The 25,612-nt window shown below is 48.7% G+C and overlaps 1 protein-coding gene across 1 annotated transcript in view; it reads right to left on the bottom strand.

Moving 5' to 3' along the window:
• Positions 1-4,510: 4,510 nt before the first annotated feature.
• LOC112551352 overlaps positions 4,511-25,612 on the bottom strand; it is a 24,934-nt gene continuing 3,832 nt past the window's right edge. Inside the window, exons 2-7 of the mRNA XM_025211866.1 lie at positions 23,690-23,873; positions 16,209-19,544; positions 13,747-13,926; positions 11,342-11,514; positions 9,894-10,011; positions 4,511-4,708 (exon numbers count right to left, since the gene is read on the bottom strand). Of these exons, the coding sequence (XP_025067651.1) occupies positions 4,511-4,708; positions 9,894-10,011; positions 11,342-11,514; positions 13,747-13,926; positions 16,209-19,544; positions 23,690-23,873 (4,189 nt within the window). The remainder of the gene's footprint in view (positions 4,709-9,893; positions 10,012-11,341; positions 11,515-13,746; positions 13,927-16,208; positions 19,545-23,689; positions 23,874-25,612) is intronic.

Below are 25,612 nucleotides of genomic sequence, written 5' to 3'. Positions count from 1 at the left end.
TGGCCAAGGCCATAAGAGTGCAAACTCCCCTTAAAGTGAGATTCTTGATTAAAGTATAATTAAATTTCAGGGGGAATAAAACCCAACTTTAATAATTAGGGGAAAAACATTCCAACAGAACTGAGGAAGATAGAACGTAAAATGGAGGTTCAGAACACACTATCTCCTAACACTTCACTGTCGCCTCTGGCCAGTGCTTCTTTGTCCCTGGTTAGTTCTAATGGCAGGCAGGAATCATCGTCTCTGCAGCAAAACTCATCCCCAGAGGTCTTGGCTTCTCTGCTGGCCTTCAGCAGGTTGCCTCTGCTCCACTGCTCCAACCTTTCCAACTGCAGTCCCCACATAGCAGACCCCCTCCGTCTCCACTCTCTGGGGCTTCACACCAGTGGACTTCAGTTGACTCCAGCAGGCCACAGGCTGGCAGGCACTTGCACAGATATGCAGATACACTCTCTCGCTACCCTGCTTATATTCATGGACCTACCAAAATTGCGGCAGAAGTGCACTTTGCAGTGGCTCCATTAACCATATGCCTCCCTCCCCACCTGCCCAACACCCATGATTGGCAGAATGGCCCCAGCTAGGATTACCATATTTCCAGATCAAAAAAAAGAGGACATCTGTCACCGGGGGGCGGGAGGGAGGCAGGTGAAATATGATCGAGGGGCAGTGATATGCCAGTGCCTTACCCCTGCCCATTCTCTTGCCCCTCACTGACAGGCCACACCACCCCCTCCCCAGCCCTGTTGCTGTCCCTCACTCCAGACCCACTGACCCCAGCCCTGCCAGTGCCCCTCACTCCCAAACAGCAGTACCTTGCCCCCACCCCTTGTTGGTGTCCGTCATTCCCGACCCACAGCCCCCTGGTGCTGCCAGTGTCCTGTACACCCAACCCACAGTCACCTGTCCCATCCCCCATGCCCCTAACTCCTGATCCACAGCCCCCTGTGCCCCTCCCACCCTTGCCATTGCCCCTCACTCCTGACCTGCAGACCCCTTCTCCCCTAGCCTTGCTGCCCAAAGCAGCCTGTGCACGGACCCCTTAACACTGCGCGGGGCTGTGGTACCCCTGCAAAGTGTGGGAGTCTCTGTGCTTCTTCTGCGGCATGGGGCTGAGCTGCCAGCTCCAGGCTGGCCCTGCAAGAGGGGCCGCGACTGCTCTCTGCCCGGCTCCGCTGGGGACCCCCAAAGTGCGGGGCCCCGAGCAGTCACCTCAATTCACCATACCCTAGGAATGGCTCTGCCAATCACCTTGCCCACTGCTCCCAGCCCCAAGCAGCCAACCCAGAAGAGCAGAAAACCCAGACATTTGCTCTTATTTTAAAAACCTTCCCGGATGCAGCACAGGAGTCCAAAAAAAAAGGACATGTCTGGGAAAACCCGGACATATGGTAACCCTAGGCCCCAGCAGCCCTGCCACTGGCCTCTAATTGGCTGGGAGGCAAAAATAGTGGTGTTAAATATGCCATGGCTTTTGCCTCCCAGCCAACTGGGGGGGGGGGGGGGGCCAGGCACCAAAACGAGCAAGATTAAAGAAGCTGCTGTGCAGTGCAGTGCACTTCCAATACAATTTTGGTAGGTCCCTACTTATATCTCTTCCCTCTCTCCCCACCTCCAGCTTCTAGAAAGAACAGGCACTCTCAGGAAAGACCCCTTCTAGCACCATCCAGAAGGCAGGGTGTCATGAGCCAGGACACACCCATCCTATCTAAAAACCCATCCAAAAAAAAATCTTTCGACATGGAACATTAATACATAATCCAACCACATGAGGCACAGATAGAAGTGCAACTCTTGAGTCTAACTCATGGCACTTCACAGAAAGTGCCACGTGTTAGACCAGGGTCAGGCAATTATTTCAGGTGGAGGATTGCTTACCAAGTCTTGGCAAGCTGTTGAGGGCTGCATGGGTAGCCCCACCCCTTGACAGGTGCTCTACCCCCTGGTCACCATCTTGTGATTGGAAGTCCTGCCCCTTAATCCCTGACCTTTACCACCAGAAGTCCCTCCCCTTGCCCCCAGAAGCACTTCTTAAGCAAGGGGTTTTGCCATCTCAGAACCAGAAAAATACCAAATTATATTCTAAAACTCAAACATCTACAACATTCATTAATTTGATTTCAAAAAAATATTTTTGTCTTGATTTACATGTGTTTGTGTACAGTGTGTGATTGCACTATAACTTAAAATGAGGAGGGTTACAGGTTTGTGGGGTGCTGTGGATGTGTGGGTATGTGGGTTGTGGAAGAAGGTGTGGGTGTGTGGGGGAAGGGTTTTGTGGGGGGATAGGTGTGGGGAGTGTGCGGTGAGGGAGCTTGTGGGTGTGTATGTGGATATGTGGGATGTGGGTGGATATGGGGTTTGTGGGGAGCTGTGTGTGGGGGACAGTGGCTAAGATGTGTGAGGGGGTGTGGAGGTCTACATGTATGGTAGTGTGAGGGAAGGTGTGGTTGTATGTGTATGGCATGGTATGTATGTGGGACTCAGCCTATGAACACACACACACACACACACACACACACACACACACACACACACACACACACCCTCCCGCTCCTGGCCCCAGAGTACTGGCAAAGTTCCTGTGCTCCCATAGCCTGATGCTGCTGCTGGGAACCATGTGGTGCTGTAATGGCTGGCAGAGAGGGCAGGAAAGCAGGGAAATGGCAGCTACAGGTAGAGGGAGGGGAAGTGAATGGGTGTGCAGGAGCACAGTGACAGCTGGGTGGGAGTGCAGGGCACGCACTGTTGTCCCAGTGCCAGGGCCAGTGGGGCCCAGAGCATGGCACCAGGAGAAAGGGCTCCAGCACCAGCTGTGCTAGAGGGGGAGGCCAGGGTCCCATGCTCCTGCTGCCCCACTCTGGGCCCCACCAACACTGGCCCCTGTGTTCCTACCCAGCTGTTGATGTGTTCCCGCATGCCTACTCACTGCAATTCCCCCACCTGCCATTTCCCTGCTTTCCTGCCCACTGCTGGCTGCTCCAGCACCATATGGTTCCTGGCTGTATGCCTGCAACCACAGGACTCAGCAGGAGCCAGCCTAGCCCAGCCCCAAGGACTGGGGTGATCGCCTGTGGTCCTGCCCTGCCTCCCTGTCCCCTCCCCCCATGTTCTTATCTGAGTTTCCTTTTCTGGTACAGGGAGGTGGGACCAGCCCCAGGGTCCCAGGCCAGAAGTCTCTGTAAGGCTGGGCAGGCCATACTGCTGGGCTGCTGGGTCCTGCTGCCAGCTTCCCCTGGGTCCTACTGCCCCTGGCTCCTGTCATTTTGACAGGCAGCCAGGAGCAGATAAATATTAAATTTCTAAACTTTTTTAGGGGCTCCGCGGACCAGATAGATTGGCCTGGTGCACTGAATCTGGCCCACGGGCAGTATTTTGCCTGCCCCTATGTTAGACTGATCCTTCCAATCCAACAGAGGTTGGCTGTTGTGTCGTGTGGGTGGGAGATTGGATTTGGATCCAATCCAGGAAGAGAAGCTGCATCTCTGCAGCCTCTTCTCCTAGCTCTGTCCCCTAACTCCCAGTTCCTGTGCTGACTCAGGATGGGAGGGTGAGAAGGCAGGTGAGGGAGGTCCATTCTGGAGTTTCCCCAGCTGCTCTGAAGTGGGGGGGGGGGGGGGGGGGGGAGGGGGGCAGGTGGATTGGAGACCCCACCTTGGGAGGGAACATTTTCCCAGTCCCATACCCCAATCTGCCAATCAGAGCATGAGTCTGGGAAGCAGCAGCTGGGGGAAAGAACATTTTCCCAGCCCCATGCCCCAATCTGGCAATTGAGACATGGGGCTGGAAAGCATCTGCCTGGGGGAAGAGACAGTTTCCCTGCCTCCTGCTGTCTGGGCTAACTGGGAGCAATTTGCTCCCAGTCAGCAGTCTACATGTGCACTACTTTGCAATAGTTGTTGCACGGTTAATCTACTACCTGTATTTACAGGTAGTACACAGCCATGCAGTAGACTAATCTACTGCACAGTAAATGCTGCGCACATATAGATGATGACACTTTACTATGCAGCATAGCCACACCCAGAGGTTGTTTTCCTAGGGAGTAAACGGATCAAAGCTGAGAGGGTTCTTCTGTGGTATAGTCTCATATTCAGTGTCAAGCAGGTGCACAAAGCCATGTAGCCAGGATGGACAAGTAAGTTCTCATGAACGTTGTTAGGTTAACATCAACACCTGTGTATTCACCCACAGGTCCAGAATTTGAACCAACACATTGTGGTGTGAAGGGCCTCTGAATGGAGGAATTTCCATTTACAAGCCAACTGTTTAGGTAAGACAACCTAGGGGGAGATTAATTCTTCATGGCCCTTGGAAAATATGTACAGTCTTCTAGTGTCTAGTGTCCTGTTTCTGGTGAGCACAGGAAGTTTCAAAAGAGGTCAGTGATGAGAGGCCTACCCTTCCAGGCAGCAAATTCTTTGCCACTGGCAGAGATCTCTTCCTGTTCCTGGGGAGCGCTAGCCATAGCAGGATTTTTTTAACATGGTAAGGGTAGGTGGGAGAGTTTTTAACATTGAGATGATGGTCCTTGAACCAGGGCTGTAAGAGTGGGTTCAAGCCCTGCACGTGTTTTGCGAAGTCCTAACTCATCCCTGTCTGGGTTTAAAGCTTCTTTGGTTCTATGCCATAATAGGGTTTTTTTCCACTGAGTACAAAAAGCAGCTACCTCCCCTTCTTCTGAGTCAGGAGATGGCTGCCGCAAGCCCTGTTTGAAAGAAATAAATAATCATACAATAACATACTGACATTAGCAAGCTGGTTTAAATTTCTTACCATGCAGAAAAGTAAAAAAGTCAAAGAAAAATTTGTCTCAGGCAACACAATGGAGTGGCTGATACAGGATGGTGACAACAAAGAGCTAAAGGATGGAGATCCTAATGGTAATGGGCCTTGTGGAAAAAACAGGTGTTTGACTTTGTGCCATCTGACATTCTGATTAACAAGTTAGTTCCATACAAAATAATATGGCAGACATTTAACAGAACTGAGGAGGACTAAATGATCTTGGTCTTGCCTGACCAATCTCATTTCCTTCTATGACCAGGTGACATATTACCTGGACAAGGGAGAAGAGACTGATGTCATATATCTGGACTTTAAAAAAGCTTTTGATCCGGTGTCCCATTATCTCCTCATGGAAAAATTGGCCAACTGAGGCCTCAGCTACATCACGGTCTGATGGGTGGAGAATTGGCTCCAAGGTTGGACCCAGAGAGTGGTAGTTGACAGAAGTGAATCAACATGGCATTCCATGACCAGTGGTGTCCCCAAGGCTCTGTCCTTGGACCTATAGTCTTTAACGTCTTTATTAATGATGTGGACAATGGTGTCAGAATCAGACTGGCCAAGTTCGCCAATGACACCAAATTTTGGGGTACAGTGTCTACACCCGAGGATAGGCTGGTGATCCAGGCTCACCTTGATAGGTTTAGAAAGTGGGCAGATAAAAACCGTATGACATTCAATGCGGAAAAATGCAAGGTACTTCACCCCGGGGAAAAAACCCCACAACACACTTATAGGCTTGGCAGTGCTCTGTTTGCTAGCACCATGGCCAAAAGGGACTTGGGGGTCATGATTGAGCACAAGATGAACATGAGCCACCAATGCAATGTCACAGCTGGTAAAGCGAGCAAAATTCTGGCTTGCATCCATAGAGGCTTTGCAAGCAAATCTCAGGATGTCATCCTCCCACTGTAATTAACCTTGGTGAGGCCGCAGCTGGAGTACTGCATCCAATTTTGGGCTCCACAATTCAAGAAGGATGTGAAGAAGCTTGAGAGAATCCAGAGGAGAGCCATGCACTTGATCAGAGGGCAAGAGAACAGGCCTTATGAGGAGATGCTGAGAGCCATGGGACCCTTCAGCCTGGAAAAGCGCAGGCTCTGGGGTGACCTGGTGGCAGCCTATAAGTATATAAGGGGTGTGCATCTGGATCTGGAGGAATGCCTGTTCACCAGAGCGCCCCAAGGGATGACAAGGTCCAGTGTCCAAAAACTCCTGCAAGACCATTTTAGGCTGGACATAAGGAAAAACTTCTTTACTGTCCGAGCCCCCAAGGCCTGGGATAGACTCCCTCCAGAGGTGGAGCAAGCACCTACTCTGGACTCTTTTAAGAAATGTTTGGATGCTTATCTTGCTGAGATCCTTTGACCCTAGCTGACTTCCTGCCCCTGGGGTAGGGGGCTGGACTGGATGATCTTCCAAGGTCCCTTCCAGCCCTAATGTCTATGAAATCTATGAAATCTGAAAGCATAATAGTTAATGTAGATTCTATTAGAAGGCAAATCTTCACCCTCAGCAGCACTTACTGAGTACCGAGTTTTGGCAAGCTGTTGGCAAGCATTGGTAGCTGCCACGGGGTGGGATCCCTAGGGATTGCCGTGATGCCCCTAGGGCCCTGTGACCTTGCTAGCATTGACCCATGGGTGCCCTCTATTCACTCCTGCCACGTCTTGATGGTTAAGATAATAGATGGTAGAAAGGGAGGCTGCCCTCAAGGTGCTATGCAGTCACAGTCCTGGTGGACCCCACTAAACCATGTGGGTTCTTAGACCCCTTGCTGGGTCCGTCTCTAAGGAAGTGCCTCGCAGGACACTCCAAGCCTTATGGGCTAGATGCGTGACTTCAAAACCATCCCTTTATTATGCCCCATGCCTCACAGATGGTATTCAAACATTGTCCCTCTGAGGCCTTGATATAACTCAGCCTCCCTTCATCTCTGGGCTCTTCTCAGCCCTGTCTCTGCACCCTCACTGGTGTTGGGCTCTCCACAGCCCTTTCTCTGTGGTCTCACTGGTGCTGGGCTCTCTGCAGCCCTGTCTCTGTGCCCTCACTGGTGCTGCGCCTGCTGGTGCTGGGGTCTCCACACTGTAGTGTGCCCCAATAAGGCCTTCTCCTCTCCAATAGCCTCAGCCAGGTCCACCAGCCTAAATAACAATGGCAAACACAAGCCCCTGGTCTATAACGTAATACAAACAGTGCAGGGTGCACTCTGTCCCTTTAAAAGAGGCAAACTTCTCCCCAGGCATTAAGTAACTTGTAGCCCAGGGTACCTGGTGAGCTCTGGGAGCCCCATTAGTCCTGTAAGCAGTATATCAGGCAGCCACGGCATCTCTGGGCAGTTCTATTCTACAGGCTCCTTCCCCTGGCTGCTGCCAGAGAACTAACCCCTGCTGGCCTCAGACCTGGGGTTTGTATGTGCCCAGGACCTTCTTCCAGTCAGCTGACCAGGTGCAGGTTCAAGCTAATTCCATCATTTACCTGCTGCCATAGTAACCTGCACCTGTGTGGGGTTTCTGCCTGGCTCCTAGGGCCCTCTCTCTAGGCAGATTCTGCCCTTAAAGAAGCAAGCATCTTAGTGCCCTGTGACAGTACCCCACCCCTTGACAGATGTCCTGCCCCAGTCACCATCTCGTGGCTGGAAATCCCGCCCCCTAACCCCTGACCTTAGCCACCAGAAGTCCCTCCCCTTGCCCCTGGAAGTACTCCTTTCAGCAAGAGGTTTTGCCATCTTGGAACCAAAAAAATACCAAATTATATTCTAAAAAGCAAACATCTACACCCTCACAAAAACAATATTTTTGTCCTGATTTACATGTGTTTGTGTAGTGTACATAGAGGTGATTGCACAATAGCTTAAAATTAAGTTTTAGTCTTGTATATTGTGGTGGGGTGGGTATAGGTTTGTGGGGGGCTGTGGGTGTGTGGGTATGCAGGGTGAGAGAACATGTGGGGGGGTGTTGATATGTGGGGTGTGGGTGGGGAAGGGGTTTGTGGGGGCTAGGTGTCTGGCTTGTGTGAGGGGATGGGTGGGATCTGCATGTATGGCAGTGTGAGGGGGGTGTGGGTGCATGTGGAACTCACCCTTTGAACACATACACACACTCTGCCCCTGCCTACACACACACACACACTGTCCCTGCCTGCCCACACATACATACACACACATTGTCCCTGCCTGCCCACACACACACACACACACACTGTCCCTGCCTGCCCACACACACACACACACACACACACACACACAACACACACACACACACACACACACTTGTACCAGCTAGGCCCCATGCTCCCCAGTTCAGGGCTGCAGCAGCAGCCATATGGTGCTAGAGCAAGGCAGGGTCAAGAAGAGAGTGAAATGGCTGGGCTGGGCTGTTCAGCCCCACTGAGGCTCCCCCTGGGTCCTACTGCCCCTGTCTCTTGTCAGCTTCAACAGGCTGCCGGGGCAGATAAATATTAATTTTCTAAAATTTTTAGGGGCCCCACAGGCTGGATAGAATGGCCTGGCAGGCAGTATTTTGATTGCCCCTGGTTTAGTATATAATCCCAGGCCCTGCACTGGGGCCATTGCTATTCTACACCTCACACTCTGCAGCAACTCCCAACCTTGCTCTAGCCTTACTCCCAGCTTTTGACCTTTGTGCCTTGTTCCTGCCTTGTCCCTACTTTGGACCCCAGTACCTTGCTCCTGCTTACCCCCATCATGTGTTCTGGACTCCCTAGTTCCCAACCTCTGGCTTGGCCTAGCCTGGCCTAGACTAGACTATGAACTAGGAACATACAAACTAGAAACATAGGTCAGACTCCTGAATCTGACCTCTTTGTGCTTCCTTGACTTCCACTGATCTGGATCTGGATTCCCTGCAGGCTCAGGTACTGGTTTAACCCTGAGCTCCTTAAGACTGCTCCCATCCATCCGTTAGGACTGAATCTGGTGGAGTCCTGTTATAATTGATTCTCAGCCCCAGTCAATTCAGTGTCTTCATCAAAAAGTGGAAGAAAATAAAGTAATTACTAAAAAAAACCCAACCCTCTGTAAATGACCAAGATTATTGGGGTGGTAAATAAAGAGGGCAGTCAGTGTTACAGAATGAGCAGGACTGCTAGAAAAGGCAGAGCTAATAAGCCATCTGCAGGGCCAAATGCAAATGCATATAACTAGGAACAAAAAAAATATTTACAGAATGGGGGACAGTGACTCTGAAAAGGGCTTAGTGGTGATTGTCATTTACCAGCTGTATAGATGCAGTTGGAGCCTAACAAGACAGACCACCTTGTTAAATAGCACATACTCATTCAGCCAGCCCTAGGGGGCTCCATGTCCTGTGTTAATAAGGAGATGTGGACATATTATTGTTCAAAGCTGTATCAGAGCAGAGAGTAGATGAGTGTTCCTTGTCACCATTAGAAGCCTGATCTATTCAGTTGTTTAAAATATTACAAGAAGGTCTTGCTGTCATCACAGGTAATCAGGAAGCTTTTGGAATGGAACCAGAGCTGAGCCACATCTAAGATGAAGGCACATATGGCCTATTTGCAAACAAATTCCAGGTGAGAACCTACCTCTAGTTTTAAACGATTCCCTCGCTCTACAAAACAAGGAGCTGAAGTCACTTTGTTGATCTCAGAGCTTTGCATGTAAAAATGAGCACCCCTGAATTTAGATGGAAAAGTAAGAAATGCTGACAGTGAAGGTTAATTATTTAAAAGAATGAATTAATCCATGGTCTTCAGCAAGAAGGAAGCTGCTACATGGATCACTGCAATAGTAAAGTGGAAGAGAGATGCAAATGGTAGGCCTAAAGAATAAAACCAATCTAGGGTAAGAAACACTGGTGTGATACCACAGGCAGATTGAAGTCCAGTATGATGAATTTCCTGGAGATTTTGTTAGAGCAAATATCTGTTCTCACTTGGCAGCACTAGCACTAACTAACCTCAAATGGAATCTGCAAAGATTCCTATAGATTCCGGTGGCACTAGAATTCCTCAGTTCCTCCTTAAGAATATCCTAGTCTTAATCCAAGAATGTCATCATAAAAATGTTACTCCATGTATACTTGCCCTATAAATGACCTTGTGCTGTCCCAGTGCAGACTTACTTTGATGCACGCTGCCTCTGCTGCCTTCAACAGCTGTAGCACCGCCTGAATTAGGTTCTGGGCATTGTTTACCAGGAGTTCAGCAGAGCACCTGCTCCCTGCTATTGCTGCTTTTACCCTAAAAAGTATTTAAAATATAAAAAGAAAACATTATACAGCTCGCTATGTGAAGGTATGCGGTCACTAGAGTCAGAGGCAGTTTTGTGGGGAGGACAAGAAGATGCTGTCACTCCTATCAATATGCTCAGCCAGTGCAGTGATGGGGGCAAACAAAGTACCTTGAGGCATATATACCAGCCCCAAAAAGAGACGACATAGCCATATCTGTTACAGGGAAACAAAACAAACGGATAGATCCTGATTAAGACCTGCTCACCCAGATCTGACTCAGCACCAGTTAACAGGCAGTGGAATGGAGTGGTTTGTTTTTAACAAGACCAGGATAAACTATAAAGGGTGCAGATAGACGTTCAGGTCCCCACTCTAACTCATGGCACTGTACGTAAAGCGCCTTAAGTTAGAGTGCCCTCCATCCCTGACTCAATGGATGTTCGCCTGTCTGAACCCAACAGAAATCAAGCCTGTCTGCACCGGCTCTCCTGGCCAGCAGGATGGAGCATGCCTGCTCCACACCTTTCCCCAGCCCTGCCCCATACCTCTCAGCTCTGGGGCTATCAGCACGGAGGGAGGAGTCAGCCAGCAGAAGCATTCTGCCAGATGGGCTTTGTCAGGCCTGAGCTGGAGTGAGGAGTCAGAGCCCCCCCTCAACCCTGTGGTCCCCCTACTAGATGGGGTACTGGAAGCAGCTTGGCAGGGCCCATGAAGCGAGGGGGCTCTGATCCACACTCCACCACCAGCTCAGGCCGAGCAAAGCCCAGGCTGTAGTGCACTGCTTCTGGCTCCCCACTACCTCCTTCCCTTTCTCTTCCTTCCTGACATTCCTGAATATGCAAATATTAACCCTAGGGAAATGCCCTAGGGGCTGTAAGCAGAGCACCTTCATTTGATCCCTCATTTGAAGAAGGTTAATTTTTCGTGCAATCGGCCCCTTTAAAATCACTCTGCAGCCATGCACACATATCAGAGTACAGATAGATGTAGAGTGCTTGCAAGGGCCAAGTCACACACAAAATGTAACTTCTGTCTGCACCTAAAAAGGCACATGGGGTAGTCACCAGGATGCAACCAGCAGCCTCCAGTTGCCTTCACCTAGCATGAGAACAAGGGCCAGGTTAGTTTTTAGGCTTGTAAGAAAATAAAACAAAGAGGAAACTTCCCCAAGGCAAAGACAATACTCACCTCAGTGACTGCTGCTGGTACCATATGTGCATACTAGTGAGAAAAACAGCAAGCAGCACCCTTGAAGATCCTCAGCTATTAAGGGACACCCCTACCTCTTACGCACGCTAACTGTGAGCAAGAGAGCACCCTCTGACCTTGTGATTTACCTGGCAAGAATGCTGAGCTGGCTGCTGATGGTCTGGATCTGCTCCGTGATACGCAGCACAGCTGGTGCACACCTGTCATCCAAGCAATTCTTTGCAATGATGTGGCCAAATTTAACAAACACTTGCCCCTTGGAAGCCACTTGTCCAGCACAGTCAACAAGCTGCTCTTTGGTCTAAAATTAAATCAAAGACATATGTAGAATGGAGGGATGTGAATCATTTCTAGGCCTATAATCACTTCTATAGCGTAACGACCATAACTTCTTGCTGCACTTAGGAAAACCAGAGGTGCTGGTGACAGCCTGAGAGCAGATGCAGTGCAAGTACTCTTCAGCCAACAGCTGGAGGATGCTTTACAGCTCCAAACTACCCCTCTTGCAGCAGCAGCGTATAGCTCCTTCCACCTCCTTCAACCCATTTTGCAGAAGCCTCAATGGTAAGTGCTGCCATACATAATTCTATCAAAGGATCAGAACCACCACAGACTAGGGGCCCAACCTGAAGCAGTCATGCCTTAAGGAAGCCAAGCAGGGGAGGGGAGGAAGGGGTGACAGGTCAGAGGACATAGTGAAATAGGAGAGGAAATGGATAGAGAACTCTCTCACCTTTCTCTGCCTTCTGGAGGAAACTTTTCAGAGCTTTCCACAAATACCCCTAGCAGTGCTAGTAAACAAAGGCATGCTCAGCAACACCTCTACATTGGCTGGGGGAGGGGCAATGCTACTTACAAAACAACCCACAGAAAACTTTTGTCATACTCGTTGTCCCAGACTGGCACTGGATGGTTGTATTTATATGGAGCATTGGAAAACCAACCAGCCTGATCTGAACACAAATGTTGAGAATGGGAGGAGGTGGTTGTGAGAGGTGGGAACAGTTGCTTCCCCTCTCATTCCTGACTGGGCAGGCCACCTCTGCCTCCTCTCATGCCTCCTTGCCCTAAAAGCCCTGAATTTTCATTTTGCCATTTGACAAGGGGGTGGGGAGCAGTCTCCTGTCAGGCAGCTGATGGTTCAGAGGTGGGGGAAGCCTTCTTCTGGTTTGGGCAACCCATGAAGGGATCATACAAGAAACTGTTTTGCCATCCACGCAGACTGGAACCCTCATATTTAGCTTCTTTGCCTGCTGAATGAGTTAAAACACAATCCAGGAGGCATCATGTTGTCTTGCCTTATCTGAGGGTCTCTGTAGTGATGGCTGCATGGTGCTGTTTTCTGCAGCAGTGGCCCATTCAGCATTAACTCTAATTTCATGGAGAGTTCAATAGACATCATTAAGCTTGGCACCTCTCTATGCATTCTTGCATTTGTACCAGGGGTCGAACCAGGTGGTCCCTAACATCCCTTCCAATCCTGTACTTCTGTGATCCTATGATTCTGCACTCCGCTCTTAGTTCTCTGCCCATAAGACAGCTCATCACTGACACAGTGTTTGCTGAGAGGGAAAGATGAAAAAAATATTCCATCAGATCTATCCTGGATCTCCTCCCTCTGACACCAATAACCACAGCACCAAAGGCCTGAGGAAATCTTGACCCTTTACTTTGCTACTAATATCTAGGTGTCCTATCTCCCAAGTTCCAAAAGTTCTCTCTGAAGGTGGGCTTTGTTATCTCTTCTCTGTAGGTGGGCAGCAGAGATGTCAGAGGCTACGTGACTCCCTCAGCATCACTGAGAACCAGAGCCAGCATCTGGAATAAAGCCCTTTCCCCAGTCTCATCTTTACTCTGCACTGACACTAGTACCTACACCACCCAGCATCCCCAATTCACAGGCTCACACAGAATACAAGAGATGGGAGGGAAGAGACAAGTCTGAAAGAACAGATGCAACCCGGAAGAGATGGCCAGGGAACTGATTGCTACAACCAGAGGAGAGAGGAGGTGCAGTAAAGAACTCTCTGGCTGAAATGAAAAACAGCTTGTAAAACCCCATGGCCTGTCCCTGTTGGGCTAGGGTATATTGGTGTCTTTGCTTCCCAGTTCCCCCATGTGATCCTTTCCCCTGACAAATGGCCCCAAACCCAATGGAAGTGGACTGGTCTTATTGTGGGGCACTTTGTTTCCTGGCAACAGGGTACTTCCTGTTGACAGCTCCATTGCTGAAAGGGCAGCGTTAGCCAACAGACTCACAAGCCTGCAGCCTGTGCTACAATGATTTTGGGGGTGCAGAGACTAAACTGAAGGGACAACAGAGGTGACGGGGAGCTGCCATGCCAGTGTAGGGGAGCAGACTCTATGAAAGGTCCATATTCCCATATTCTTAACTTGAGTGGACACAAGGACTGAGGGTCTGGCTCACAGATGGGAAAGCTCAGTCTTTATGCATGCTCAGTGGGTTGCTCTGGTCCTGGTTGCCATAGCATGTATTTTCTCCTGCTCTGCACCACACAGCAGGGGGAAGTACCGTAATGGGTCCTTTCCTCTTTAGAAACTGTGTCATGTGAAACATTTGAGTGGCCAGTTCCCTGGTGACCTGGCCCAGTCTACTGGTGTCATCCTGTAAAGCTTCAGTTTCTGGTCGCAGGGCTCCCCACAGCGACTCTCCGTTGCTGGCGTGTGGGTCCTTCCAACACTCATGCGGGAGCTGGCAAGACAATGAGACCGATTCATCTCAGGTAATTTATCTTATTTTCAACAGTCTGCTTTACTCATCTCCATGGCAAAGGGCAATTGTGAAGAGCGCTCAGGTTCCCCTTTGCAGAATGCTTTTGTAATCAAAAAGGAATTATGTTTAAATCTTGGTGCACACACCAATGCTTGGGCCATTCTGCATACATACACTTTCAGACATTCCTACAAAGCCATGCAAATAAGCATTGCTGTGTGTGCCCTGGCAGAATGAGAACTGTCTTGCCCAGTACTCTTAAGTCCCTGATTTCCACTTGACTGAGTCTGCCCAGAAGAAGCTTTCCAAACCTGATTGTTCCTTTTAAATGTCTCCTCGCTTATCCCTGTATGTAACCCCCAGTTTGAACTGTCCTTTCAAACTGCAGATCTAAGCTGCTCAGAAGAGCAATTACGACCTAAAATAACTCTGGAATGTTTATTCTAAAATGCCTGAATAATGCTGCTATGCTTCTACGTACCTTGGAGGGCTGGAAGCTAAATACAAAAATGGCACCAGCACTTCCTACGAGCTAACAGAGCAGCAAATCCCATTGGCTAAACTGACTGGGAGAATGTTGAACCCAGGCCTCAGAGTGCTAGTGCTCAGGCCTTCCCTGCAGCTCAGACAACAACGTGGGCTCCCCAGGATGCTTAGTCAGACATTCCAGAGGAACTCGGTAGAGACAGCAGCTGCAATGGAAAGAAAGACCTGCAGTGTGAGGAGCTGAGCTGGGAATTGCTGAGGTTGGCACCAAGGTAGCAACAGAAGTCCCCCGCCCTGCCCTGCCCCTGTCATATGTGAAGGCTGAAGATTCAGAAATTGGAGAGTTTATGCAAATGACTTATATCAATATTTGCACCTTTACATAAACAGAAGTAACCTGCCCACCCCCCTAAGTCATCAGAATGACAAGGCTGTAGTATGACATGAGCATCCTACCTTGGATGCTCCCTCCAACTTTCTCCCTGTTGCTATTCCTGTACCAGAAAAGGAACTGTGGCATCTGTACTGAGACAGCAAGCATACCACCCTCTAGCTATGGCCAGGTGTTTGCTCTATGATGATGCTGCTTCTCTCTGGTTCCTGTTGGCAGATCTCTGTTGGCAAGCATATTACCCAGGGCAACCCTGGGCATAGCTCCAAATCCACAGCCATAGCTAAAAAATGACAGACTATGTGCTGGGTGAAGCCACCTCCTGACCAGTGCAGGAACCAAAAGCAATCATCCCTGCAGAGGTGAGGATGATGATTACAATCAGCAACTATCTCATTTTTGAGTGGTAGACTTGCTGTGCACCTACATCCTACCTGGGTGCTTGATGCTAGTTGTAAATACTGACCCCTGGATCAGCACCAATGCCTTCATATTCAACTCAACATTAGTCACTCAATGGTAAACTCTGAGCTCAGATCTGGTTTACAGGGAACTCCAGTTCCAGCCTCTTTTACATAAGTTCACATGGCAATCAGTTGTTTTGTCTCATGAACCCTGAGAATGTGGTGCCAGGCCTGGCTGTAACCCCCAGTGAACAGAAGACTAGGTACATGCTGCCTGATGTTCCACTGCCTGTACGTTAAGGCAGTAATGCAGGTACAAGGACATATTGTATTTTCTTGCATACAACTCACCCCTGAAGATATGCACATTGTTTTGGTAAGGGCAGAAGTACTGGGGAAAAGATTTTTTCCAGACTTAAACTTGCATAGAGCAGAGAGACAGTTAAAAATTCTGCAAGGCTGTGAAATAGGAGAAGGGAGACCAGGAGGAGTTAGCAGGCAGCAAAATTGCCAGAAGAAAAGTTAGCTTGATTACTGGAACATCAAGACCATTAAAAAGGAGAGCAGTTGATTGGGAAGAACAATGAGCCATTAAGTCAACTGACTCCCTCAGCTGCTATTGCTGCTGCTACGCAGTTGGCTTTGTAACAGGAATCAAAATGGGGTGCTTCTATTCCAGGCAGAAACATCAACTTCCTCACTTAAGATATGCACCCCAATTTTGGGGAGCTGATTTTTGGAGAAAAGGTGCATGTGATATGTATTGTCACAGTATTGTCAGAGACTCTGAACAACCAGAATTCTAGAGTATCCTATGCTTTGCTTAGGATAAAAAAAAAAAAAAAAAAAAAGTTACAGTTCTAAAGCAATTTCAAACAAGACAGAGGATAGCAGAAAAGCAGTGAAATGCAATTGGCACAACTTAGAATTTACACTGATTAATTTTAGGAAATTGCTAGAAGGGACAAAATCCACTATACCATTTCAAATGTCTCCCTGGCAGCTAAACCTGTCCATTCACTCTTGGCCAGAGAACTTTCCGCTGAATTGGCAAAAACTGCACAACTCTGATTTTTTGTGCCGGGTATTTCAGCTTGGAAGAGCTGTGCTGTGCCATAATGTTGATGTGGAACATTATGTGACTCACTGTTTTGCAAGTACAGTTTAATGAGCTCCAGGGCTGATTCCCTGATGCCCGGAACTGACTGAAGTTGGGTCACAACCCAGTGAGCTTTAGCAGCCCATTCCCATAAAATATTATCCAGCTGGAAAAGCTCCTTGTCCTGTTGGCTTTGTAGGAGTTTACTAGCTCTTCCTATCACCTCCAAGGTGAGGAGGAGAAGGTGGTCTGTGGCTGAAAGCAAGCTTTCCTGTAGGTTTAAGCATGCAGTGTTCTGCAGAGCATCTTTTATGACTGTTTTGACTTGCTGGACATTTGCCATCATTCGCCCAGCCCTCTCTTCAAAGACCTTTCTGATCATCTCTCTGTCGCTGTCATGGACCTTTGCACAAGGCAGAGCCAACTGAACAACACTTTGGATGACCCTTAGAAATTCCTGGTTGGTGCTGTTGAGGTAAAGTATCAGTGTTTGTGCCCTAATGGCAAGCTCTCGCTGGAGAAGCTCAAAGCGAACAGACAGGTTGGGGGTAGGCACTAGAGAGACCGACAGAATACCTGCAACCTGCAACACAGCTTCAGTCAGTATCTTGATTTCCTGCCTCAGCACAAGAATCTCACAATCCCTACCACCTTCAGCACAGGAGGCAGGAGAGAGGCAGGCTGCTTCCTGTATTCTCAGAGAGCTCTCGGACACAGCTGCCAAGACAGTCTGCAGGCAAAGCTTGTGCTTCATGGTATTTCTCAGTTCACTCAAGAACAAAACATCTCTTCCTATGAAATGATCCACAGAGAGCAGGAGCACTTGCATGACGACAGACCACAGAACACAGTTGGCTTCCAATCTGTCCACTCCAGCCTGGTTAGAGTGGAAGGTACCAGAGGACAGCACCTTCTCTAACAAAAGCTTTGTATTAGTCTGGGCACACTTGAATTTTGCTTGAACTCTTACAAACCTTTCATGGATCTTTGGAACCACAGTGTGCTCCTCCTCAGTGTCAGTACATGCAATGTCACCTGCTAGCTGAACAACCAACGCTAATGCCTGCATTATCTCATCCAGAGTTTGTTTGCTTTTCAGAAAATCATGTGGAGATATAACGCAGAACAACTGCTGTGACAGGCTGTACCAAGAGCCTGCCACAGTCATCAGGCACTGCTTAGTTTCACAAATCCTCTCAGAAAGCAAGATAGCTGTTTCAAGGAGTTTGTCAGTACTGGACAGCGGGTTTGGGGCTATTTCCCTAGCTAAGCTAACAACACGTGGTGTTAATAATACTATCTTTCTGTAGTGTGTCAGCTTTTCCAACAAAGGTGACTGAACAATGGGTAAGGCTTCCTTAGCTGCATCAACACAGCAGTTGGAGAGTTCAAGCAAAGTGGAGCAAGCAGTATTGACAGCTGTGACATCATGTTTCTTTGTTGCTGTTAAGAGTTGCCCAATCACAGGGTGTACATCCACTTTTCTTGGAGCGCCATTAAGATATAAGCTACCTGCACTTAGAGGTATTTCAAAAGCACAGGAGAGTGACTGAAGTGGTTTGCATAAAAAACCTTCCAGTAGTTCATTACTGTCAGTGGTCTTTGCTTTTATGCCATGTGTGGCCCTGGGTGCTGGCAGTTCATGAGCAGCAACGCAAGTCAGTTCTCTGGGAAGGTCAGGCTTCCGAATGTGCTCCCGAAGAGGGCTAAGAATAGCTGGATGGTTGGACTCATCTAGCCCTTCTCTGACCCTGCAAGCAGAGTCAACCAGATGCTTTGCCCTCCTTAAGAAAGTGTTTCTTGCTTGTGAGCAGGAGATTCTTTCTAAACACTGGTCAGTGGCAGTTTTGACTTCAAAAATGGATGTGTCCAGCTGCTTAACTAAAACAAGTAAACCATTCCTGAAAATGGGATCTCTGGCTTTATCCACATATCTGCGAATGACCTGGACAATGTGGGCAGCTCGGCAGGTAAAATTAGCAGCATGCCAGGAAAACTCTCCAGAGGTCTCACTTTCCAGAGCTTTCTCACAACCTTCTCTGTGATCGGCCATTTCTTGAACAGACAGATCCAGGAATCCGTGCAAGCTGATTACCTCATCAAAGCATGCTGACAGGCTTTCTGTTGTCCCAGCCCACGTATGATACAAGGACTGCAAATGTTCAGACATGCTAATCTTTGGAGGATCTTTGCTCACTTCTGTGAGGAGCAGTGGCACAGTGGCCAGGAGTCTATTTAAACAACCTACACAGTCCTCAATTTCAGTAACAGTGTTGATTTTAGTGCACCTGGCCAGAGCAAAATTGGCCACTTTGATCATCTGATGAGAGTGGCTAAAGAAGGCAGTGATGAGAGGCTGAAGTTTCTTCAGAAATCTGTTCCCTTCTGCAGGGGCACATGACATAACAGTAGGCTCCAGCACAGCTTCTATTAACCGTTTCAGGGGTTCTTTCGTTTCGGTGAATGTGTCCACAATCTGACACAGAAGGGCAGTGAGCACTGCTTGATCAAGACTCTTCACTTCCTCCCTCATTGTGTGACATTTCTCTACTAATTCACCCATTACCTGACTTTGTGTTGCCACCTGTCTTGTTAGCTTTGCGTGGCTGGAGATGCTCTTCCAGAAAGTTAGGAGATGATGGCAATGGTTGATGAGCTGCAGCTTAATATTTGGCCTGGATGAGTCAGCTAAAATCATGCAGTAGAAAACCACTGCTTCTACAAGCGAATTAAATTCACCTTCATAAAAGTGCTTAGGGTGTGGACTAGACAAGAGACCCATTAGCTGACTCAGATGGTGGGAAAAGAGACCGTTTCTCTCCCTTAGTTCTTTGTTCCCCGAGTCATTTGTAAGCAAGGAAATCAGTTCTTTTACAGTTCTATTAATCAAGGCAAAAACATAGTCTTTAGAAAGGTTCACCTGCAGGTCCTGGGGGTGCTTTAGAACACCATGCTTGACTGTGTGCAGCAGAGGGACACATTTCTTAAGGATCTGCAGGGTTTCAGCCAAGTGTTTCTGCTGAGGAGATACTCTGAGTTCCTGAATGCGTCTTTCTGTCAAATTGTTCAGCAAAAGCAGGGACTCTGAAAAATCCCGGAAAGCGGCCAGCATGGCTGATATATCTCCTGCAGACTCCATTGTGCTCAAGCAATCCAAAAGCCAGTCAGCAGCCTGAATAATCCTCCTCACTGAAGCATCCTCTTCAATTTGGAGAATCTAGTCAATAAAATCAGAAAAAAGTATCAGAAGAACTAAACATTTAGCTTATTTCCAAGGCTTGGTTTTATCCGTTTTGCTGGGAATGCACTAGTTATTTACAGTTCTAACTTGTATTTGTTTTTAAAAATGCCTGTGTGCACAAATAAGATTGTACATCTTTTATGACGAGCAGACTGAGAGTACAGAAATCTCGCGGTCCAGAACTCTAACAGCATTGCAAGGTCTCCTCTTTTTTGTTCTTGGTAGCCTTGTTCATGATGCAGAGTCTCTGAGCATCTCAGGAATGAAGGGATAGGGATGCACAGCACTCTGGGAAGCTCTTCACCCTACATATGACAAAACGGGGGTATGGAGAAGCTAAGTATCTCACCAAGGTCACTACAGAAATCTCCCCAATGTCCCAATTGCCAGTCCTACATCTAAACCACCAGACCAGCCTTCCTTCTTCTCATTAACACTGTGCAGCCACAAGCTAGGATTTCCTGTATTAAAAAGAAGCTTCAGGCCATGTGAAATGACTACTCTTGTGTATGGGACCTTTAAACACCCAAAAAAACTGCACCCAGTTGTTCTTCTCATTGCTCCCAAATACCTGAGAGGCAGTGTGGTACAGTACTTAGGATGCTACATCTAAGATCTATTCTTGGCTTTTACGCTGACTTGCAGTGCACCCATGGACAAATCCATTCACCTTCTTGTCTTTGTGTTCCTTTTTCTAAATGGGGGTATCAACACTGCTCTGCTTTTGTATTGATGGGCAGAAGGAAAGGGCCACAGAGAAGCTAAGAATTCTGATTAGGATCACAGGTCAGGGTCCACTGAGCAGGCTTCTCTGCAGTCCTATAGTGCAGTGGTAACCAACCAATCGATCTCAGTCCGTGAAAGGCTCCATGATCAGGGGCGGCAGGACACACATGGCTGGGCTGAGCTATACACCCTGCCGCCCAGGCTGGGCTGGGTGAGTGGGGTCAGAGCCCAGGCAACTTGTACGGGAGGCAGGGCAGGACATAGGGCAGGTGGAGCGTGGTGGGCCATGGTAGATCCTGGGGCACCAAAAAGTGATCTTCACCATAAAAAGGTAGGAGGGCAGTCCCACTCCCAAAGAGCTATCATTTTCAGGTTAAGACAAGCCACACAATGTGAGTCTTAGGCTCCAACTTCATGGGTGCTCCAGGGCTCAAGCACCCACCAAAAAAAATTAGTGGGTGATCAGAACCCATGAGTCACATCAGGTGAACCAAGCTGAAGTAGTGTGCTGCCTCTTCTGGGCATGTGTGGGGCTCAGCATGGGAATGCCAAAAAAAGCACCCGCCAGCAAAAAACAAAGTCAGCATCTATGATATGAACAAAAGAACCAGGGAGAGGGTGCATGGCCCAGTAGTTGAGTCACTCACCCAGGACTTCAGAGACCTGTGGTCACTTCCCTAGGTGACCATGTTCAAGTCAATCAAGCCCAGATCTGCAGAAGCACTTAAAGACAGTCAGATGCTAAATGCCTTTAAGGGCCCCAAACTCTGTCTGTCTGTCTGCATCTCTCTCAGCTCCCCAGATGTACAATGAGAACAACAGTCCTGCCCTGCCCTGTCATCCAAAGGAGTGCAAGTGCAGACACAGTAAAGACTGCAAGGGACTGAGCTACCACATTAATGGGCAGGCATAAGACCCTAAGACAGGTCAGTGGGGGAAGTGTAATATAAGCAGGCTTATCCTGGACTACAGCATGTGCTACTTGTCATATTTTGTTTTCCTAATGAGACAAAGCAGATAGTAGAAATAGGCTGTTTGCCACTTGCCTACCGAGTAGCAGCTGGCAGGGCCTGTGGACACCACAGAAGTAGATGTGAAGAAGGGAATAGCAATGTTATGGGTTTTTCTGGGCAGGGTATTCTGTACACAGGAGGTGATGTGGGAGCAAATGGGCAGGTGCTGATGAAACAAGTAGGCGTGCCCCGACAGCGCAGTTGGCAGAGCTGGCACTACATCCAATGCAGCAATCTAACAGAGATGATAGATAGTGTGGGACCAAATTGTGCAGGTCCTTGAGGTTAAGGCCAAGAAGTTTGTATCTTATGTGGCAAAAGGGGGCAGGAAAGCATTGAAAGGTCTCAAGGGTATTTGGTAATACAGTCAGAGGCTTATGGTAAGAGAGCTTAGTATTTTGGGTGGGCTTGCAGGCATCCAGGGGCAGAGAGCAAGAAGATGAAATAGTTACAATGTGAGATAAGAGCATGAATGGTAGATTTTGTCAATCCAGAATAAATATTGAAAATATTGGAGCTATTTCAGAGTTCCTTCCATTATGACAGGGCAGAATTTGAACCTTTAATTTTCCTTTCAGACAAACTGCATTATATCTAGCAGCAGTAATACATAAGTAATAGTTACAGGCTGCCAAGAAAGCACTCAAGACCTATTTATATTGAATTACGAGAAGATGAAAGCATGTACACAAAGTTTAGTATTTCACTGTGGGGGAGGGCGCATGCTGCACTCAGAAAAGTGGAACCCTGGCCTGGCAGTCTGGGCTCTGCTGCAATACAAACAGACAGCAACATGACTAGAACCTCTTCTTGCAAATTCAGTACCATGGGAAAGAGCTCCTCTAGAAGCAGCACACATTGCTGGTTAGTAAAATATGTCTCAGATCTGAACCCCTCCAGCAGGAGAGATGCCTCCTCCTAAAACTCGTGTCCCTGGTCAAATTCATTCTAGTATCACTTCTGAAGCAAACTGGAAACTACTTCCAGGAAGAGAAAAATCTATGTACATCTTTATTACACTGTATTGCACCATTTTGCAGTCTAATATGACTAGAAAACTAAGAAAATTCAGGAAGTCAAATTTACCAGGAACCCATAGTTAAAGGATACTTATTGACAGGTAATGCCTATTGGTCTCCTCATGCATGGAGAAAAGCCTTGAGCAGTGCATGATACTAGCATATAAATCATCTTATCTACTTATGAGAAAAAGGAGGGTAAATGGTGTGCACAGAAACGTCTTAACTGAAGAGAGAAGGGGGTTGTGGTAGGAATAGGACTAGACCATGGCTCTGGTCTGCTGCAACTTCAGATCATGTGTGGTCCACCTCTGTTTCCAAACACAGTTAACCTATTGACATACCCAGGTCCCAGGGCTTCTCAGTTCAGACACACCTAAAACAGGTCCATGCCAGTCCCTGCCAGCTGCATTTGTGGTGCTGCAGAACACATGAGAGAAGCACCCACATATGGAATAGATCATGAGAATGCTGGGTACAGGGAGTGACAGATCTTCCTGTCCATAAAGGACTGGAAGCCCAAGGGGTTGTACTGAGTCTGGCTGTACAGAACCAATCCAACAGCATTTTGGAATCAGAGAAGAAATATCATCCAGTTTCAAGTGGTAGGGCCTGTGGCAGCAGCATGTACAGAACGCTCCTCTAATATTCTCAACTCAGAGAGAATGAGTGGGCAGTGGAACGTGTGCCATACAGCTGGTCAGAACAAGCTCTTTGTATAGTGGAGCAGAGTTGATTGACAGGTCTGAACAGCCACCTGTTCCAGCAGATTATCTATGCCAACAGAGCAGCTGCTCTCTGCTTATGGCCATGTTCTGCTTGGTTGCACTAATCCTTATGGAGTCCAAAAAATAAGGTGCTTAACATCTACCTTGCTGGATTCCACCAGTGTCAGCACAACCCAGGGCAAACAAACCACTTCACTCTTTAGAATGGTTCTCTTTGGTTTCCGTGAGCTCTGCTGGGGGCACTCCCTCCTCTCCGCTCAGGCAGCTCAGAGAGGAAGAGGAGAAATTGCTCTGCAGGGTAGGGGAAAAAAGAAACCCTGACTCCTCCTTTGTTTCAAGCAGAGGGAGAAGAGAAGTATCAGGTCAGTCTTGGCGTGGCCACTAGAGTTGCTCCTGACTCGTGTTAAGCCTCAAGGCCCTACAACTGCCAGTTCCCAGTTACTACAGGGACATAGGGAGGCCCTAGAAAAACTCCTGGGCAATGAGGAGGACTGCTTTACAGACCAGACCTGTTCTGTAGGAGTTTGTGGACACAGTGAATCCTGCTGGTGGAGGACTTAAAATCTGTAAGTCCTTCACCAGCAGGTTCACTGCGTTCACAACATTCAGAGCAGACACAGCAACATTGCACTCACCTGCATCGTCTCCATCAAGACCCTTTGTGCTGAGACAATCAGTTCCTCCTTATGGCTCTGGATCTCTGGCTGAATGTTAAGTTTCTGGGCTGCTAGTAAGGTACTCTTGCCAGACAAGAGGACAGATTCAGCTGCAGGACACATCTCGCCTCTCAGCACTTCATCGTTGGACTCCTCAGCCAACCTGAATGAAAGACACTGATCTCCATCATGCAGATACCAGCAGAGGCACAGCATGGCAGTTCTGTGTCTGGGGCAGCCATGACACAGAGCAGAACTGGCTGTTGTCATTCCAATTGTAGCAGCATAGACAGCCACTGCTGAAGTGATAGGTGCTTTTGTCTCCCCTTCCCCCCGCCCCTTTCCCGCCTCTGCCCCCAACAAAAGCAGTGCCCAAGTCCGCTGCCCTGGCTGCCCCCTTTTGTCATGCAACTGGGTACCAGTAATGTAACATCTCTCTGCATGGTGTTATATAACACCGTGTAGTTAGCAGGCTACATTTGCAAAATAGGTGAAGGATGCAAACAGTTTCTAAACTACTAGCATTGGCTGGCAGGTAAGCCGTTGCATTTCCAGTGAGCAGGGGGCTATATCGCTCTTTCGCTGCAATTCAGGGGTGTCAAACTCAACCTGTGTCCCAGGCCAAATCCAGGCCATGGGGCACAAAGTGGCTATTCTAGCCCAGGGCACATGGTGGCAGTAGTGATGGCTTCAGCATGGGGCAGAAAAGGTAAGCTAAGTAGCCATCAGCCAAGCAACTTCTTGCCATAGTGATGGCAGTGGCAAAAAGGCCATGACCCCAACTTCCCTAACTTGCTGGCAGTCTGGTGGGCTGGATGAAGCAGCTTTCCAGCCCATACACTATATTTTTATGCTACTGCTTTAATACTTGGTATACACTGTCACACAATGACGTGTGTTGTGAGGGACAGGTAGTCCTCTAAGTGGAAGCCACATTCTACACTGCCCCTGTTCTCCCCTGTTATCTATCTCTACCAGATTAATTTATTCAAAACCAGCAGGTGTTAAACAGTAGCATAAATAGTCATATGACTTATTGAGCTGTTGCAGGTGGGGGCCTTATGGACAAAAATACAGGCTCAAGAGCCCACATCACACACAATTTAGACTGAAAAGCCTGATTTTATTTCTTTTCTTAGTCTTAGCACTGCTAAGGAGCTGCTACAGGCACAGCATGCCTGGGACTCAAAGCAGATCAGGCCTGTCGTGGGCCCTTAGGGCCTGCCTTGCTTGGCTGGTGGTCCATCTTCCCCAAAGGCAGGTATCAGGGTCTGGGTTTGGAGTTTGTGAATGCATACATTCACAAGATGCATAGGCGGCGGAAGTCCAGGGCTAACAGGGCTTGCCCCCGCCCAAATTTGGGGCAGTGGTTAGGGCCGCAAGGCAGCCCAGCTATGGGCTCCGAGCAGCTGCAGCAGGGGTGGGGAGAGGCGCACACGCAGCCAGGATTGAAGCCCAGAGTGTGGATCATTGGCTGCCCAACATGGCAGGCAAGTATCAGTCGATTCTGTGAAGGGGAAGAGCCTGGCGGGGACAGATCGAGGCCCCTGCAGTGAAGGAGGGAGGGGGACACAGGCAGGGGTAGGGTGAATGGGGCCCTGGCCAGGCCGGGTGGTGGGATAATCAGAGCCTAGGAGGCTTGTCCAGGGGCGTAGGGAGGCTCCCGCTGTGGTGCACATCCCGGTGGAGGCCCAGGGCACATGCCCCCCAGATCTGTGTGTGGGACAGAGGTGGCTGCTGCTGTGAGCTGTGCTTTGCACCCCATTGCAGCTACCCCCAAAGCGGTGCAACACCACGTGCCTGCCACTGCTGGGCTGTGCCGCGCCCCCTGCCTTCCAGGTGGTGGGACGCAGGTGGTGTTGTGCCACTACAGAGGCAATGGCAGCTGCCGCTGGATGCAAA

The sequence above is a fragment of the Alligator sinensis genome, unplaced genomic scaffold (assembly GCF_000455745.1).
Source record: "Alligator sinensis unplaced genomic scaffold, ASM45574v1 scaffold1238_1, whole genome shotgun sequence".
Classification (NCBI taxonomy): Eukaryota; Metazoa; Chordata; order Crocodylia; family Alligatoridae; genus Alligator; species Alligator sinensis.
This window is presented reverse-complemented; position numbering and strand designations above follow the sequence as displayed.